Source organism: Remersonia thermophila, chromosome 2, assembly GCF_042764415.1.
Source record: "Remersonia thermophila strain ATCC 22073 chromosome 2, whole genome shotgun sequence".
Classification (NCBI taxonomy): domain Eukaryota; kingdom Fungi; phylum Ascomycota; class Sordariomycetes; order Sordariales; family Chaetomiaceae; genus Remersonia; species Remersonia thermophila.
Window position 1 is genome coordinate 523,477 of NC_092218.1, and position 15,849 is coordinate 539,325.

The 15,849-nt window shown below is 63.1% G+C and overlaps 2 protein-coding genes across 2 annotated transcripts; both read left to right on the forward strand.

Annotated features, from left to right (window-relative positions):
- Nucleotides 1-506: 506 nt before the first annotated feature.
- On the forward strand, nt 507-5,972 carry VTJ83DRAFT_1595 (uncharacterized protein; the record flags this gene model as incomplete). The annotated part of the gene is made up of 3 exons (XM_071007771.1): nt 507-741; nt 809-5,112; nt 5,178-5,972. 3 exons carry the CDS (start codon nt 507-509, stop codon nt 5,970-5,972), a joined length of 5,334 nt encoding a protein of 1,777 aa, XP_070868135.1.
- Nucleotides 5,973-9,391: 3,419 nt separating this feature from the next.
- VTJ83DRAFT_1596 (uncharacterized protein) lies at nt 9,392-14,926 on the forward strand (the record flags this gene model as incomplete). Its single annotated transcript, XM_071007772.1, has 3 exons — nt 9,392-9,844; nt 9,958-14,728; nt 14,799-14,926. The coding sequence occupies 3 exons, from the start codon at nt 9,392-9,394 to the stop codon at nt 14,924-14,926; spliced, it is 5,352 nt and encodes a 1,783-aa protein (XP_070868136.1).
- Between the last annotated feature and the right edge of the window lie 923 nt (nt 14,927-15,849).

Below are 15,849 nucleotides of genomic sequence, written 5' to 3' on the forward strand. Positions count from 1 at the left end.
TTTACGCGGTAGACCCTAACCCTGTAAGATGCAGGGTCAACCAAGCTTTACTATGTAATGACAACAAAAAAAGCAACAACACCGACCGTTCACACTTCAGGATTCCACTTACGCCACTTAGACGGTAGAAATGGGAAAATCAAACCCCTCAACTCGTTGGTGAATAGGCCATACTTCTGCCGGTTTTCTGCTGAATGGAAGCTCCCCACCTCTCCGGCGTTGTGTTTTCTGTTTCTGCCTGCTTCAATGATGACTCGGCTTCCACGTGCTTTGGCGACTTTTCGCGCCACTCAAAGCGCGTTGCACACGTTTCCCACCGCGCGCCGTTGCTGCGCCGTTTCACTCCCCAATATCCCAGACACCGCATTGTCTTTGTCTTTGGCCTTCCCGAGGCCTTTTTTTTCTTGAACAAAAAAAAAAATATACAAACAAGACTATCTAATCGGCATGCATCATGATTATCCGCGCCCCGTCTCGGTTCTCTAATCCACAAAAATACCGCAAGGATGGATGGGTTCCGGGTGCGCCTCAACTGCATCGACCACTACCAAGCCACGCCCTCTCGATATGACCCTCCGCTGCGTAAAGATGCCCATCTCACAGACCCCTCCAAACAGCCCAAGGTCCCCGTCATCCGGGTCTTTGGGTCGAACGAGACCGGCCAGAAAGTGTGCGCTCACATCCACGGCGCATTCCCTTACCTCTTCATCGAGTATCGCGGGCCTCTGGATAAGACTTCGGGTGAGCGCCTCCCTAGGCCATTCGCTTGGTTCTCGTGGACCCGAGCCGCTGACGTGGACGGACACAGTCTCTGAGTACATCTACCGGCTCCATCTCTCCATCGACCATGCCCTCTCTGTCAGCTACCGCCGGGATCCCACCCGCGGGCCCCAGCGCTATGTGGCCCGCATCACGCTGGTCAAGGGCATCCCTTTCTACGGCTTCCACGTTGGCTACCGCTTCTACCTCAAGATCTACATGCTCAACCCCCTGACCATTTCGCGCCTGGCCGACCTCCTGCAGCAAGGCGTCGTCATGGGCCGCAAGTTCCAGCCCTACGAGGCGCATCTGCAGTACCTGCTCCAGTTTATGACCGACTACAACCTCTACGGCTGCGACTATCTCGAGGCCGAAAACGTCCGGTTTCGCGCTCCCGTGCCCGACCCCGCCGGCCCGGACGAGCCCCCGCGCATCTGGGACAGCAACACCATCCACCCCTCCGCCATCACCGACTACCAAGACGGCGTCCAGCGTCAGAGCCATTGCTCCCTCGAGGTCGACATCTGCGTTCAGCATATCGTGAACCGCCGGGCCGTAAAGGAGCGGAGGCTGCACCACGACTTTATCGAGCGCGAGCACCCCATCCTGCCCGGCCTGAAGCTCGTCCATAGCATGGCTGGTTTGTGGAACGACGAGGCGAAGCGGAGGAAAAAGCGTCTGGGCCTGAAAGACTCCGGGGGCAGTCCGTTCCCCCGGGACGCGCTGGTGTCCATGTCGGCGGACCCGCGCGACTCCCAGTCGCCGGGGTGGATTCACGAGGACGACTACCGGGAGCAAGTCCGCCGGTTGATCGAAGAGGAGAAGGCACAAGGCGGCGAGGAGCTCACCTTTGAGAACTATGTTGCACCCATTGAGCACGCGGAAGACATTCCGACGGTCTTGCAGTCGGTAGAGGACATGTTTCCAGAGAAGCTGCTGCCAGCCCTGGGGTTGGAGCAGTTGCTGTTGGACAAGCACCGAGATGTGGCCAGCAGCATCCAGGTGGATGAGCGGGGGATTCTTGAGCTCGAGGCTGCCGAGGACGAAGAGCAGCCGGCTTCGGAGGAGGGAGAGGACGAACCGGCGAAGAAGCCAGAGGGACCGTCCGACGACAAATCGAAGCCGCCGAGCAGCCAGCACTCGGATGCCTCGAAAGGACCCGACTTTGCCCAGAGCGACTCAGATGACCAGACTCGCAAGCTCGTGGCCGAACTGAAGGAGACCATCGGCGGCGCGATCGGTGGTGTGAGCATTAGCGGATTGCGCCTGGGGAAGCGCCCATCCATCCCGCTGCCCAGGGGACTGCTGTCAGAGGAGACCGCACCAGAGCTGTTCTCCAAAGATGTTGCATGCGAAGAGACCAATACAGCGAGGCCCATCAAGCGCTCTGCGTCCGTGACCGAGGCTCAGATCCCCACAAAACGCTTGAAATGGGAGAACGAGGAGAGGGTCGCACAACCGGGTCCCTTATCAACGTCCGAATTCCCTGTACCTGAGCCTGAGCCTGAGCTCATGCCAGCACGCAAGAAGGGGATCGCCGAGGCTCTTGCACCCCCCAAAGCGCCAGCGCACCCGCCATCATCCCAGCCGAAAAGGCGCAATGTCCGAGGGAGCGCCCAAAGTTCACAAAGCAACCAGACGCTCAACTTCCCCGTGGTCAAGGACCCCCACGATCCCGATACAATCTTGCGGCTCTCTCAAAAGAGCGCTTCTCAGCAGACCGATGACGGCACACAAACCGCGGCGAAAAGAAAGCAGGTGGCGTTTGATCCGCTGGTTTCCGTCCAACCGCTCGGCTCCAGCCCCGAGTCATCAGCATCCCGCCCGTCGGCGCTTGCTTCGGCCTCGCCGGACGCGAAGCTCACATGGTGCGGACCGACCGCAATGTTCGTCTTCGCCAACCCGCCTCCCTCGGCATCCGAGGTCTGCTCGACGATGGCGTCCTACGGGCTGCCCGATGTCATCTACCAGGATGCGTTCTATGGAAAGGACGAGGACGTGCCGCCGCGGCCGAGGGAGTACGCCGGAAAGGAATTTCGACTCGATGGCAACAGCGTGCCCTATCTCCCCGAGTTCGACCCGACGGGCCAGTCGCCCGCCACGTTCGGCGCGAGACCGGAGCAAGCGCCCGACTTTGCCGCCACAGAAGCCGCCTACGCGAGGCAGCGGCGCGCGTGCACGCTGAGGAGCTGGGAGATCGCCGAGCCGCCTCCTACCTTTGAGGAAGTGAAGCACTGGTGGGAGGAGAAACAGCAGCAGAACGCCCGGGGCCAAAAGTCCGGCTCGGCACGACCACCGCCGCCGCCGACGCAGAAGCCGTCCGAGCTGTCCCAGATCGTCGGGGCCACGCCGCAGAACACGCACGGCTTCAAGTACTCGCTGAAGCAACCGTCGTCCAGCGTCCAGCATGAGACCCAGTACATGAGCACCATGAGCCTCGAGCTGCACGTCAACACGCGGGGCAAGCTGGTGCCGAACCCGGAGGAGGACGAGGTCCAATGCATCTTTTGGTGCCTGCGGTCCGACGAGCAGCGTTTGTTTGGCAACACCCCGTCGGCACACGAGACCCTCTCGGGCATCGTCGTGCTCTCCGAGGATGGCCTTCTTGCCGAGCAGATCCGCAAGCAGACGAACGTTGAGGTGGTGGAGGAGGCGACAGAGCTGGACGTGCTGGTACGCATGGTGGAGATCGTGCGCACCCACGACCCGGATATCATCACGGGCTACGAGGTTCACGGCACATCGTGGGGGTACCTCGTGGAGCGCGCGGCCATCAAGTACGATTACGACTTGTGCAGCGAGTTCTCGCGCGTCAAGTCCGACTCGGCGGCGAGGAAGGGCCGGGAGGAGGACCGCTGGGGATTCAAGACGACGTCGACGCTCCACGTCACGGGCCGGCATGTCATCAACATCTGGCGGGCGATGCGCGGCGAGCTCAACCTGCTGCAGTACACCATGGAGAACGTCGCGTGGCACCTCCTCCACCGGCGCATCCCGCACTACTCGTGGCGCACCCTGACGGAGTGGTACCGCAGCGGGCGGCCGCGGGACCTCGCCCGGGTCCTGCGGTACTACCTCAGCCGGACGCGCATCGACCTCGACATACTCGAAGCGAACGAGCTCATCGCGCGCACGAGCGAGCAGGCGCGGCTGCTCGGGGTCGACTTCTTCTCCGTATTTTCGCGCGGATCGCAGTTCAAGGTCGAGTCCATCATGTTCCGCATCGCCAAGCCGGAAAGCTTCCTGCTCGTCTCGCCAAGCCGAAAGCAGGTCGGCGCGCAAAACGCCCTCGAGTGCCTGCCGCTCGTCATGGAGCCGCAGAGCGCCTTCTACCCGTCGCCCGTGCTGGTCCTCGACTTCCAGAGCCTGTACCCCAGCGTCATGATCGCCTACAACTACTGTTATTCTACCTGCCTGGGCCGCATCGTCGGCTGGCGCGGGACGAACAAGCTCGGCTTCACCGAGTATCGGCGCCGCGAGGGCTTGCTGGGCCTGCTCCGTGACCACATCAACATCGCGCCCAACGGCCTCATGTACGCCAAGCCGTCGATCCGCAAATCCCTCCTGGCCAAGATGCTCAGCGAGATCCTCGAGACGCGGATCATGGTCAAGAGCGGCATGAAGTTTGACAAGGACGACCGCACCCTCCAGAAGCTCCTCAACAACCGCCAGCTGGCGCTCAAGCTCCTGGCCAACGTCACCTACGGCTACGCGTCGGCCTCGTTCTCCGGGCGCATGCCCTGCGCCGAGATCGCGGACAGCATCGTGCAGACGGGCCGCGAGACGCTGGAGCGGGCCATCGCGTACATCCACTCGGTCGAGCGGTGGCGGGCCGAGGTGGTGTACGGCGACACGGACAGCCTGTTTGTGCACCTGCCGGGCCGGACGCGCGAGCAGGCGTTCGACATCGGCGCCGAGATGGCCCGCGAGGTGACGGCGCTCAACCCGCGGCCGGTTAAGCTCAAGTTCGAAAAGGTGTACCACCCGTGCGTGCTGCTCGCCAAGAAGCGCTACGTCGGGTACAAGTACGAGGCCCGCGACCAGCGGGCGCCCGAGTTTGACGCCAAGGGCATCGAGACGGTGCGCCGCGACGGCACGCCGGCGGAGCAGCTCATCGAGGAGAAGGCCCTGCGCCTGCTCTTCGAGACGGCCGACCTCAGCCAGGTCAAGGCGTATTTCCAGGCGCAGTGCGCCAAGATCCAGCGCGGCGCCGTGTCGGTCGGGCAGTTCGTCTTCCAGCGCGAGGTGCGGCTCGGGTCGTACAGCGGCAAGGGGCCCGGGCCGGCGGGGGCGCTCGTCGCGGCGCGGCGGATGGCCGAGGACGCGCGGGCGGAGCCGCAGTACGGCGAGCGCGTGCCGTACGTGGTCGTGGCGGGCGCCCCGGGGCCCGGCTCGCCGACCGGTGCGTCGCGCCCGAGGAGCTGCTGGCCAACCCCCACGCGTCGCTGGACGCCGAGTATTACATCACCAAGAACCTGATCCCGCCGCTGCAGAGGATCTTTCATCTCGTCGGGGCCAACGTGCGGGGGTGGTACGACGAGATGCCCAAGGTCCAGCCGGCGAGGAGGTTGTTGCCAGAGGGCGGCGGCGGCCACGGCCGAGCGGGCGGGGGGAAAGACAACGGCATCGGAGGCGGGAAGAAGACGCTCGAGTTCTTTCTCAACTCGACGACGTGCCTGGCGTGCGGGGTCAAGATGGCGCCGCGGCAGCCGCAGAACGGACGACGACGGCGGTTCTTTGCCTCTGGTGGCATCACCGCCACGGCTTCTACGACTGAAAGAGACGAACCGTCCCCGCCGCCTCCGGGCCTCTGCGGCCGCTGCGCCGCCACCCCCGCCGAGACGGCGTTCCTCCTCCAGAGCCGGCTTGCGCACGAGCAGAAGCGGTACGCGGACGTGGTCAGCGTATGCAGGAGCTGCGCGGGGTTCGCGCCGGGGGAGTCGGGGGCGGGGAACGGGAACGGGAACGGGAGCGGGAACAGCGCTGTTGGGGTGGCGGGAGCCGGAGCCGGGGCAAGACCGGGAACCGGAGGAGGAAACGGGATCGCGGAGGACGAGCCCGTCCCGTGTGACAGCCGCGATTGTCCCGTGTTTTATACGCGGGTGAAGCAGCGGTCCAAGGTGGCGGCGGAGCGGGGGGTGGTTGAGCCGCTTCTGGAGCGGTTGGCTAGGGATGTTTGTCGCGGTGGTGGTGGTGGTGGGCTGGATTGGTGAGAGGCAGAGACTGTTTGGGTTGAAGTACCTAGCTGAGGTACAGGATGCAGGATGGGTGTCGTCCAGGATGTATAGTACGAAGGCTGGGATGGGTTTCTTTCTCCAGGAGTTTTGGCGAGGGCTGGGGCTTTTTGTTTTTTTGTTGCTATGAGGACACATGACGGGATACGGATTGCGTTGGCATTGGCATCATTCACATGGGATGGCGACGGGAGGGATTGGATGAGGAGTTGTCTTAAATTGGTTATGATCACGCACACATACACTTTCACGGGATTCGAGGTAGTGTATAGAACATGGGAAAAGCTGGATGACTTGAGCCAAGGTGTTGTTGGTTTCCTGCATGCGTCCCCAAGTCCTCCTTCACGAGCCCCAAGTCGGCGCCTGTTGACGGTCTGTTGCAGGTTGTGTTGTGGATGACATCCCGTGGATGACATCCCGTGGATGACATCCCGACACCTTGATTTCCGGTGTTGAGCATCCGAGATGAGGTGCGTACATCGGGAATGGATACCAAGAGGGCACGAGACACAAGAGATGACTCTTTTACGCTTATTACAGGATGCCCAGGAACGCGACGGCATGCATGTCGCACCAGGCCGGGGCGCCTTGGAGAGGACTTGGAGGGCTTCCTGTAAGCCATGGCTGCTTTATATACAGACACAAATGAACGTCTGAGAGCGGCTCCGTGTCGCCATCGTTGCCATCGTTGCCAGCTGCGTTGGCATCGTGGGCGCGCCATGCCACCCTGAATCCGGGAGATTTTGATGGTCGATTTCTGGAACCGAAGTGAGCGTTGATTTGACGAGGGGGCCTGGAAATGATTCACAAAGATTCACAAGGCCGCAAGGACCAGGCCCTTTTTTGGGGGGGTGTCTCTTGGTGTGTTGCATGAAATTGGGAAGCGAGGCCGGGGTGGGCGGAGGGGGTCGAGAGGATCGCCGCCGGCGGAGGGAAGACAGCGGGCTGCTCTGTGTGCAGTGTGCAGCAGCGGTCATTCCCGCGAGAGGCAAAAGGTTCCGGGCGGGTTGGATGAGAGATTCAATGAACGAGCTTTGGGTTTAGGTTCCTGAAGCACACCAATAACTCACTCATCCCCCCTCCCCCCCCCCCCCCCCTAGCCCTGCAGCCCTGGGACTACCCGCCCAGCCCATGAGTGCTACTCACTGTGTCCATACGGTGTATGTACAGTGACAGGCGTTGTGCTGCTGGTGTACGTGTACTGTGGTATACTGTGTACTGCGTAGTACTATAGTATACGCAGTAGATTGGCAGCCATGTTCCCATGTTCTCGAAGAACCTCGGAACCACCGCGACGGGGGGAGACAAAACAAGTGAGTGACCTGGGAAGTTGAAGGTGAATCAAGCCTGGTAGCCGCTCCGTTTGATTCCAATCTGGTGGCTTGGCAAAACGCCGCGCCAACGCAACGGTGGGACCCACCTCCCCCAAGGGCAGTGCAGCTCAGCATGAACTGGGTGGAGCCTTCCATAAACCAGGCTAGCACACGTCGGGTTGGTCAGGGCAGGGCAGGAAAGGGCCCGGGACAGGGCCAGGCATCACGTGTTGGCTGTCTGAGGTTGCTACCGCCAGAGAGAGAGGGAGAGAGGGAGACAGAGAGACCGAGAAAAAGAGATCCATGGTCCCTTCCAGTGGTTCCGTCCTTGGTTCCGGGGTTTTCTGGGTTCCCTTGCTTGGTTCCGGTCCCGTCACCGTTCAAGCGTCCCACGGCCCGGACCCCGAGGGCTGAACAAGAACCACCTGAACAACAACAAACAAACACACAACTCGCAGCGGCATTGGCTCCATCCATCTGCAGGTCTGCATGATCTAGACGGGGCGAGTGTACCCCTTAGAGCGCTCCACTTGGCTCCCGTCCGGTGCGCTGCTGTCTTTGTCTTGCATGTCGTTTTGTCTCTCTGTCTCTCTCTCCCTCCCGGCATGAGCGCGCCGACGAATGAGCGAGAGGGTTGACGTCGCCAGGCTTCCCGATCCGATCAATCTCTCTGTCCATCTCGTCCCTTTTCCTTCTCTTTCTTTTCGGTCCCGTTACACGTGGAGTTTCCCACTACGTACTGCATGCTCTAGGTAGTTCGGGGACACAGTCGTTTGTTGTTTCGTACTCTGCTGCTGTTTACTACTATGTATATACCTTCTCTTGGTGTCCACCATAGCACACTACAGTAAGGTACACACGGGCAATCACAGCTCCGTCACAGCGAGCATAGCCATCTCCATCTCCATCCACCATTTCGCACAGGCAAGCAGATGGGTGGATGTTTCTTGTTGCCGAATTTTGGTGGAATTCTTCTTCTCCGTTCTCCATCCTCTTTTTTATAGCAATACCTGCCAACTCCTGCTTCGGTTATCCACTTTTTTTCCCCGTTTGTGGAAACGGTGTCGTGTGATTTGTCGACGGACCGCTGAGACCCCCCCCCCCCCCCCCCACAAACCCACCAGAGACCCAGGGACCCCAGGAACCCAGGGACGCTGCCTGGCGCATCTTCTCCATCCTCGCTTCTCTCTCTTCCCTCCCCCCCCCCCGGCGCGCCGCGTCAAAATTCAAACACATTTCGGGATTGGAACCGGACACCAAGGACACCAAGCCCTTCCCCCTTCTCCCCTTTCAGCTTTTTGTTGTTCCCTCCCCCCCCGGTGTCCTTGTTCTGCGTCGGCTGCGTCTGTGTCTGTGTTGTTCTGCTGTCCGCCGCCACCGCGCGCTTGTTCGACACCAACGTCAACAACGCCCCGAGGGGTTCGCGCAATCCGCAAATCCTCCTCCCGGTCGGACAGTCGGACCCTCACTCAACCAAACGACAGAGGCGCTTTTTTGTTTCTTTTCAACCTTCTTCTCTAGATTTTTATTTTGTTTTCCTCTTCTTTTTTTGGACTCTCTCTCTCTACCTCTCTCTATCTCTATCTCTGTTCCTCTGTCTCTGTCTCTCTCTATCTCTCCCTCTCTCTCTCTCTACCTCTCTTTTTTCCCGCGCTCTCTCTCTCACTCTCGCTTCTCTCTATCTACTCTACGCCTACGACAAGGACGACGACATCACCGACCGCGTTGTTCCTACTCTCGCTCATCTCTCTTTTGTTGCCGTGTTGTTTTCCCCCGATAATTACTACTTCTAATCTTTTCCCTTGCGTGTCTTCTTCGGTTTTTCGTAACGACGACAAAATACACTCAACTCAACTCTCCCTTGCCATCATCATCCTTCGATCGATTCGCGACGCAGCCTTGCTCCACCACCCTCATACACACATGTTGGACCCTGCGTTCTAGAGCGGCATCTCGCATCCTTGGCCCGCCCGCGCACCCTCCGAGCAAGAAATCGCCACTCGCAGCGTGGTTGTTGAGGGCTCTCCCCCGTCGGAAAGCCCCCTTCCACCCGCTGCCGTCTCGACCCTTCGTCTTCCTCCGACCATGGCGTCCTCTCTCGACGAGCCCACTGCCACCGTGGTGGGCGGCGATGGCTTCGACCCTTTCATGACGAGCCCCGTGGGGCTGCCGCACCTTCGCCACTCCAACTTCGACACGAGCCTCTTTGCCCTCGGCCCTGGCACCTCCCTCGAGCAGGTCAAGCTCGCCATCGAGGCTCACCTGCGCGACACCGAGCGCCGCATGGAGGAGGCCGGCAAGCTGGGTACCGCCCTCGTCCAGCAGCAGAAGCAGCTCACCGAGAAGCTGCGCGAGGTCGAGCAGCTGCAGTCCGAGGCCGAGATGACTCCGGAGCTGCGCCAACGTCTTGTCGAGATCGAGAAGGATTACAACGAGGTCGCTCGCCAGAGCGCCCGCGCCCTCCTCCCCAAGCAGAGGGTCCCTAGCAACGAGGCTCCGGGATCCTCCCCCTTCTCGCCCGATAAGCACGGCTCCAGGGTGCGTTGTCCTTTCTCTCTCTCTCTCTCTCTCGCCTTTTGCACCGCTCTATAGGTTCCATCCGTGGTTTGTCTTGCTTGTCTTGCCTTGCCCCGCTAACCGTGCCCCCCTAGCGCTCCGTGAGCCCCTCCAAGTTCGAGACTCTCGCCGCCCCGTCCCCGAGCAAGGCCGCCGCCCCCCCGAGCCGCAAGGCCCGCAACCAGGCCGCCAGCCTCATCGACAACGTCGAGTTCGCCGCCGAGATCAGCACCTCGCTGCTCGCCCAGGTCCGGCAGCTGCACGCCGTCCTGTCGATGCGCGAGGAGGAGCTCAAGGAGGTCAAGGCCGATCGCTCCCGGCTCGAGGTCGAGCTCGAGGCCTTCCAGCAGCGTCTCCGGACCCTCGACGAGAGCGAGAACCGCTACAAGGATGAAAACTGGAACCTCGAGACCCAGATCCACGAGCTGATCGCCGCCCAGAAGGCCGGCACCGAGCGCGAGAAGAAGCTTACCCAGGCCCTGACCGTCCTCCAGGCCGAGCGCACGGCCGTCCAGCGCGAGCTCGAGGAGGTCAAGGACAGCCTCGCCAAGCAGGAGGAGAAGCACTCGGCCGAGATCAAGAACCTGGAGATCGAGCTCGGCACCAGCCGCCGCGCCGCCGCCACCGCCGAGACGGAGCGCGCCAACCTGCAGAAGCGCGTCAACGAGCTGACCGGCCAGAACCAGGAGCTGGCCAGGGCCGTCTCGGCCCTCCAGCGCGGCCGCACCCTGGAGCGCGAGGCCCCCGCCGGCAGCAGCGGCGACGATTCCCACTCGGCCCCCGACCACAACACCCCGGAGCACTCCCCGCCGCCCTCGCCCCTCAAGCCGATCCTGCGCACCACGTCCGCCGAGTCTGAGGCCTTCAAGGCGTCCATCACCCACGCCCAGCGCACCATCCAGACCCTCCGCACCAACCTCCACCGCGAGAAGACCGAGAAGCTCGAGCTGAAGCGCATGCTCCAGGAGGCCCGCGACGAGATCGAAAAGCTGCGGAACGACCCCAACCCGGCGCCCCGCCGGAGCCGCAAGCCGGACCACCGCGAGCCCAAGAAGCCCGCCTTCAAGGTCACCCAGCTGGGCATCCCTCGCTCGAGCCGCATCGAGGTGGTCGAGGACGACGACTGGGAGGACCAGTCCGAAATCGCCTCCCCCCGCGTCCTCTCGCGCCGCAACTCGACCGTGCATCATCATCGCTCCTCGGGCCTCTTCTCGGCTGCGGCGGCCGTCCCCGCCACCCACTTGGAGACGGCCAACGAGCAGCTCGAGAGCGCCAACGAGACGAGCGACGCCGCCTTCGAGACGGCCAACGACGACCGCGGCACCGAGACCGAGGGCGGCTTCCAGACGGGCGCCGAGGACACCACCGACGACAACAACAGCGGCACCGAGACCGAGACGGACGCGGCGCGCGGCATCAATTCGATCAAGCGCCCGCCCCCGCTGCCCCCGCACCACGCCAGCAACCACCACCACCACCATTACGCCTTCGACAGCGCCGCCTCCACCTCGAGCTCCGACGACGACGAGTACGCCGACATCAAGACCCCCTCCGGCCCGCGGACCCGCATGCGCGCCAGCCGCGGCTCTGCGGCCCGCCGTTCGCGCCAGTTCAGCGAGGAGCCCTCCGCTCCGGGCAGCCCGTCCAGCGTTACGGCCCACCCCTCGACGACCCCCGGCGGCCAGAGCCTCTTTGCCGAGCTCAACCAGTTCGACAACAGCGATGAGGACTCGTGCCCCGGCGTGGCCACCCCGAGCCGGCGGAGCGTCCGCTCCTTCACCCCCGCCACGCCTGCCACCCCTCGCAGCGTGCCTGGCGGCCGCGCCTCCCCGGTGCCCGAGGTGCCTACTCTGCCTCGCATCATGGTCGACTGCGGCACCATGACCGACCCGGTCTACATCCGGCCCGCCTCGGCCGACGGCACTGTCGAGAAGGAATCGTCGTACGCCGACGATGCCGCCTCGGTCATCCGTCGCAGCGACGTTCTCAAGAGCCCCCCGTCCATGGAGTCCATGGGCACCGTCGCTCGCGGCCAGGCGGACCCGGCGGCGCACTGGCTAGGCGACCAGCTCCGCGAGGGCGCTGGCGGCGACGGGTCATCGTGGCGGTCGTCGCTCATGTCCTACAGCGATGCCAGCGTGCAGCACGATTGGGACATGAGCTCCAAGCTGGCCTTGTTCCCTCAGCCGCCCAAGAACCTCGCCGTCTCGCCTGTCCAGGGCCTCGAGATTGAGCCCGTCGTGGAGCCCGAGCAGCCCGCGCCGCCTCTCGGCGTGTCGTCCATCCTCTCGGAGCAGACCGAGCCGGTCCCGGAGGTGGTGGTGCCCCCTGCCCTCTCGCTGGCCGCTGTCGTCTCGGAGCATGTCGAGCCGGTAGTGCTCCCCGAGCCGGAGCCGCCCGTGCTCGGCATGCCCGCGCTCGCTTCCCAGGCCATCGAGCCCGTCGAGCCTGAGACCCCCAAGCCGGAGCCCTCCACGGTCAGCGCTCCCGTCGTGGTGTTGGACATCGAGCCCGTCGAGCCCGTGTCCGTCCCTGCGCCTCTCACCTTCTCGTCGGTTCAGGCCGAGGAGGTTGAGCCCGTCAAGATCGAGATCGAGCCCGAGCCCGAGCCCGAGCCCGTCGTGCTGTCCGCTTCGGCGGTTCTTGTCCAGGAGGTTGCGCCGGTCGAGGTCGAGATTCCCGCCGCCCCGGCGGCCGAGGTACGCTCGCTGGCAGCGGCCGCGCCGGTGCCGGTCGCGGTCCCGGAGCCGCTGTCGCTGTCGCTCTCGGACATCGCGTCGGAGCAGGTCGAGCCGAGGGAGCTGGAGCCGGCGTCGCCTGTCAAGCTGGCCATGTCAACCATCGCGGCGGAGCATGTCGAGCCTTCGGCCGAGGAGCCCGCGCCGCCGGTTCAGCTCTCCCTCTCGACCATCGCTGCCGCGCAGGTCGAGCCGGTCGTGGAGGAACCCCCAGCTCCCGTCAAGCTGTCCATCTCGACCATCGCCGCTACGCAGCTCGAGCCGGTGGCCGAGGAGCCCCCGACCCCGATCCAGCTGTCGATTTCGACCATTGCCTCCAAGGAGGTTGAGCCGGTGCAAGAACCCTCGGCCCCGGTGCCCACGTTCGTCGTGTCTCCCATCAAGACGCTGGAGACCGCTCCCCAGGAACCGCGCGAGGCTCCTCGCTCCGGGCTCACCGTCATCCTCACCAAGCCGGAGATGGAGTCCGTCGAACCCCGCAGCCCCAAGAGGAACGCCTTCATCATCCCGCGCGACCTGGAAGGCGGCGAGGCCCAAGACGCGACGGCCGCGGCCGGCGAGGAGAGCGCGGCTCACCAGCTCGCCCAGGCGGTGACGGTCGACCAGGGCGCCCAGACAACGCTCACGTCGGATGCCATCGACCAGATGCTGCGGGAGAAGCTCCAGCCTCCGGCGCCCGCCGCGCTCTCGCGCTCGCACTCGTTCAGCAGCGTGAGCACGCCCGCCACGGTTCGGATCCACCGGCCGCGGCAGGAGAGCTTCGACACTCCGCTGCGCCACAAGGGCCTGGGCATCGACGCGGGCCTCGACGCCCTCGAAGGCGCGGCCTCCGTCCGGAGGCCGGGAAGCTCGGCGAGCGGCATGGCGTCCATCGACGAGGTCCCGCCCCTCCCGGCCAACCACAAGGAGGTGATCGAGGCGGCGCGCTCCGGGTCGGCCAACGGCGGCCAGGGCACCATCGGCAACATGGGTCCTCCGTCGATGCCCGCCTCGGCCCTCAGGGCCCAGACCCCGTCTCTCCGTCCTCGCACCCCCACCGGCGCCAAGTACCCGGCTACGCTCAGCGCCCCCGTGTCGGGCCGCATGACGCCCACCCACCGTTCCGCCGGCAAGCCAAGCTACGCGTCCGGGCTCGCCGACGTGCACGACGCGCAGTCCATCTCCCGGGCCACGCTTACCAGCAGGAAGTCGTCCATCTCCTCCTTCACGTCCGAGATGGACAACCGTTTCAACATCCACGGCGCCGGCGCGTTTGATCCGCAGGGCTTCGGGCCCAACACCGATCCTCGCATGATCCAGGCCATTACGCAGACCATGATCGGCGAGTATCTGTGGAAGTACACGCGCAAGACGGGCCGCGGCGACACCATGTCGGAGAAGCGCCACCGCCGCTACTTCTGGGTCCACCCCTACACGCGCACCCTGTACTGGAGCGACCGCGACCCGTCGACGGCCGGCCGCCACGAGCTCCGGGCCAAGAGCGTCCAGATCGAGCGCGTCCACGTCGTCGCCGACGACAACCCCATGCCGCCTGGCCTGCACCGCAAGAGCCTGGTTGTCGTCTCGCCCGGCAGGAGCATCAAGTTCACCTGTACGACCGGCCAGCGCCACGAGACGTGGTTCAACGCCTTGTCGTACCTGCTGCTTCGGACCGCCAACGACGGCCAGTCGGACGTCGAGGAGGTGGCCGGCAACATCATCACGCGCGAGGACATCGAGGAGTTCAACCCGGGGTACGGCGCGCGCGCGGCCAACGGCCACCGCGCCCCGGCCGACCCGTCGGTGTCGTCGTACACGTCGCAATCCGTGCGCAACTCGCCGCCCATGGACATGGCGTCCTTCAGCGTGCCGACGCTGACGCCGTCGAGGTCGAGGGCGTCGCAGGGGCAGGCCCAGGCCCAGAAGTTTGGCACCCTGAGCCGCCTCAGCGGGTACCTGCGCGAGAACAAGGTGTCGGGCACGTTTGCGAGCATGCGGAGCCGGAGCGTGCAAGGTCGGCACACCTCACTCGGCATCTACGAAGCCCACGACAGCGAGGTCCAGGACAGCGCGGAGGACCTGAGGGAGATGATTGAGCGGCAGGATCGGGAGGCGGATCGGTTGGAGAACGTCCGGGCTTGCTGTGATGGTGAGTTTTCTATGAGTCCGAGGAGGCGCGCTTGGGGAGGAGAGAGAGCTTGTCTAACACGCCATCCTAGGAAAACACGACGTCGGCACTCTGAGCAGCAGCGCCAAGAAGAGCGGCCGCCATTCGGTGGCGGGTTTCCGAAGCCCGACGCCCTCGGCCGCGCCGACGCCTGTTGGGACGGTGAGGTCGAGGGTGTGAACGTGAACCAACGTCTTCCTCGCTCTTTGGCCCCAACACGACACGCACCGAGATCCACCCCTCGATCGATCGCCATCTCTTGCTCCGCTCGATCCAACCATTCCTCAATCAAATCTCTGGGTTCTCTAGACTTTACAGGGTTCTTCTTCTATCTCTCATGACGATGATGAGCCTTTCCTTCTTTTATTTTCCCTTTCCTTGTTTTACTCTGTCTTGTCATCTCTCTCGCGCGTCAGTTGGTCCATCTTCTGTATCACCACCGCCGCTACACCGCGCTCTTCGGAACAAACACACAACAAGAGAACCAAAAAAAAAGAAAACGCACAAAAAAAAGGATCCCAAAACTATCACTTCACTAATCCCTCTCCGCGACCTAACACACCCTCCTCACTTCTCGTGTCTGGTTGTCTGTACTCCACCTTGTACGGGTAAAGAGAACAAAAGAGCTTCTCCGGGACGTGTTTGTATTTTCTTGTCATGGTTTTTTTGGCGCGGAAGCGGACACGGCGTCGGGAGCATCGGACACACTTGGCACTGTGTAAACGGGGATGGATATCTATTTCCCGTCAAAAGGATGGTTTTTTTCTTGTTTGGCGGTTGGTGTGGGAGACGGAGAGAGAGTCAAAGAGAGAGAGAGAGAGAGAGAGCAGGAGGCCATATGCATTATCTGCCTTCTTGCTGTTTCTCCTCCTCTTCTTCCTCTTCGGGTTGGATTTTGGCTGGGCGCTTCGTCGCTTGGTGGTTCAAGGACGGAGCGCGTCATTACCGCCGTTTCCGTCTCTGCTTCGGCGCTTTGTCGGCTGGCTTGAAGAACGGGTACGAGCACGTTTCTGTTCTCGCTGGCTGGATGGACATGGGCGGGGGGCCAAAATCATCACATGAACGAGAGGACGTGGGAGTGGTTGGGAGGGAGGATGGTTGTT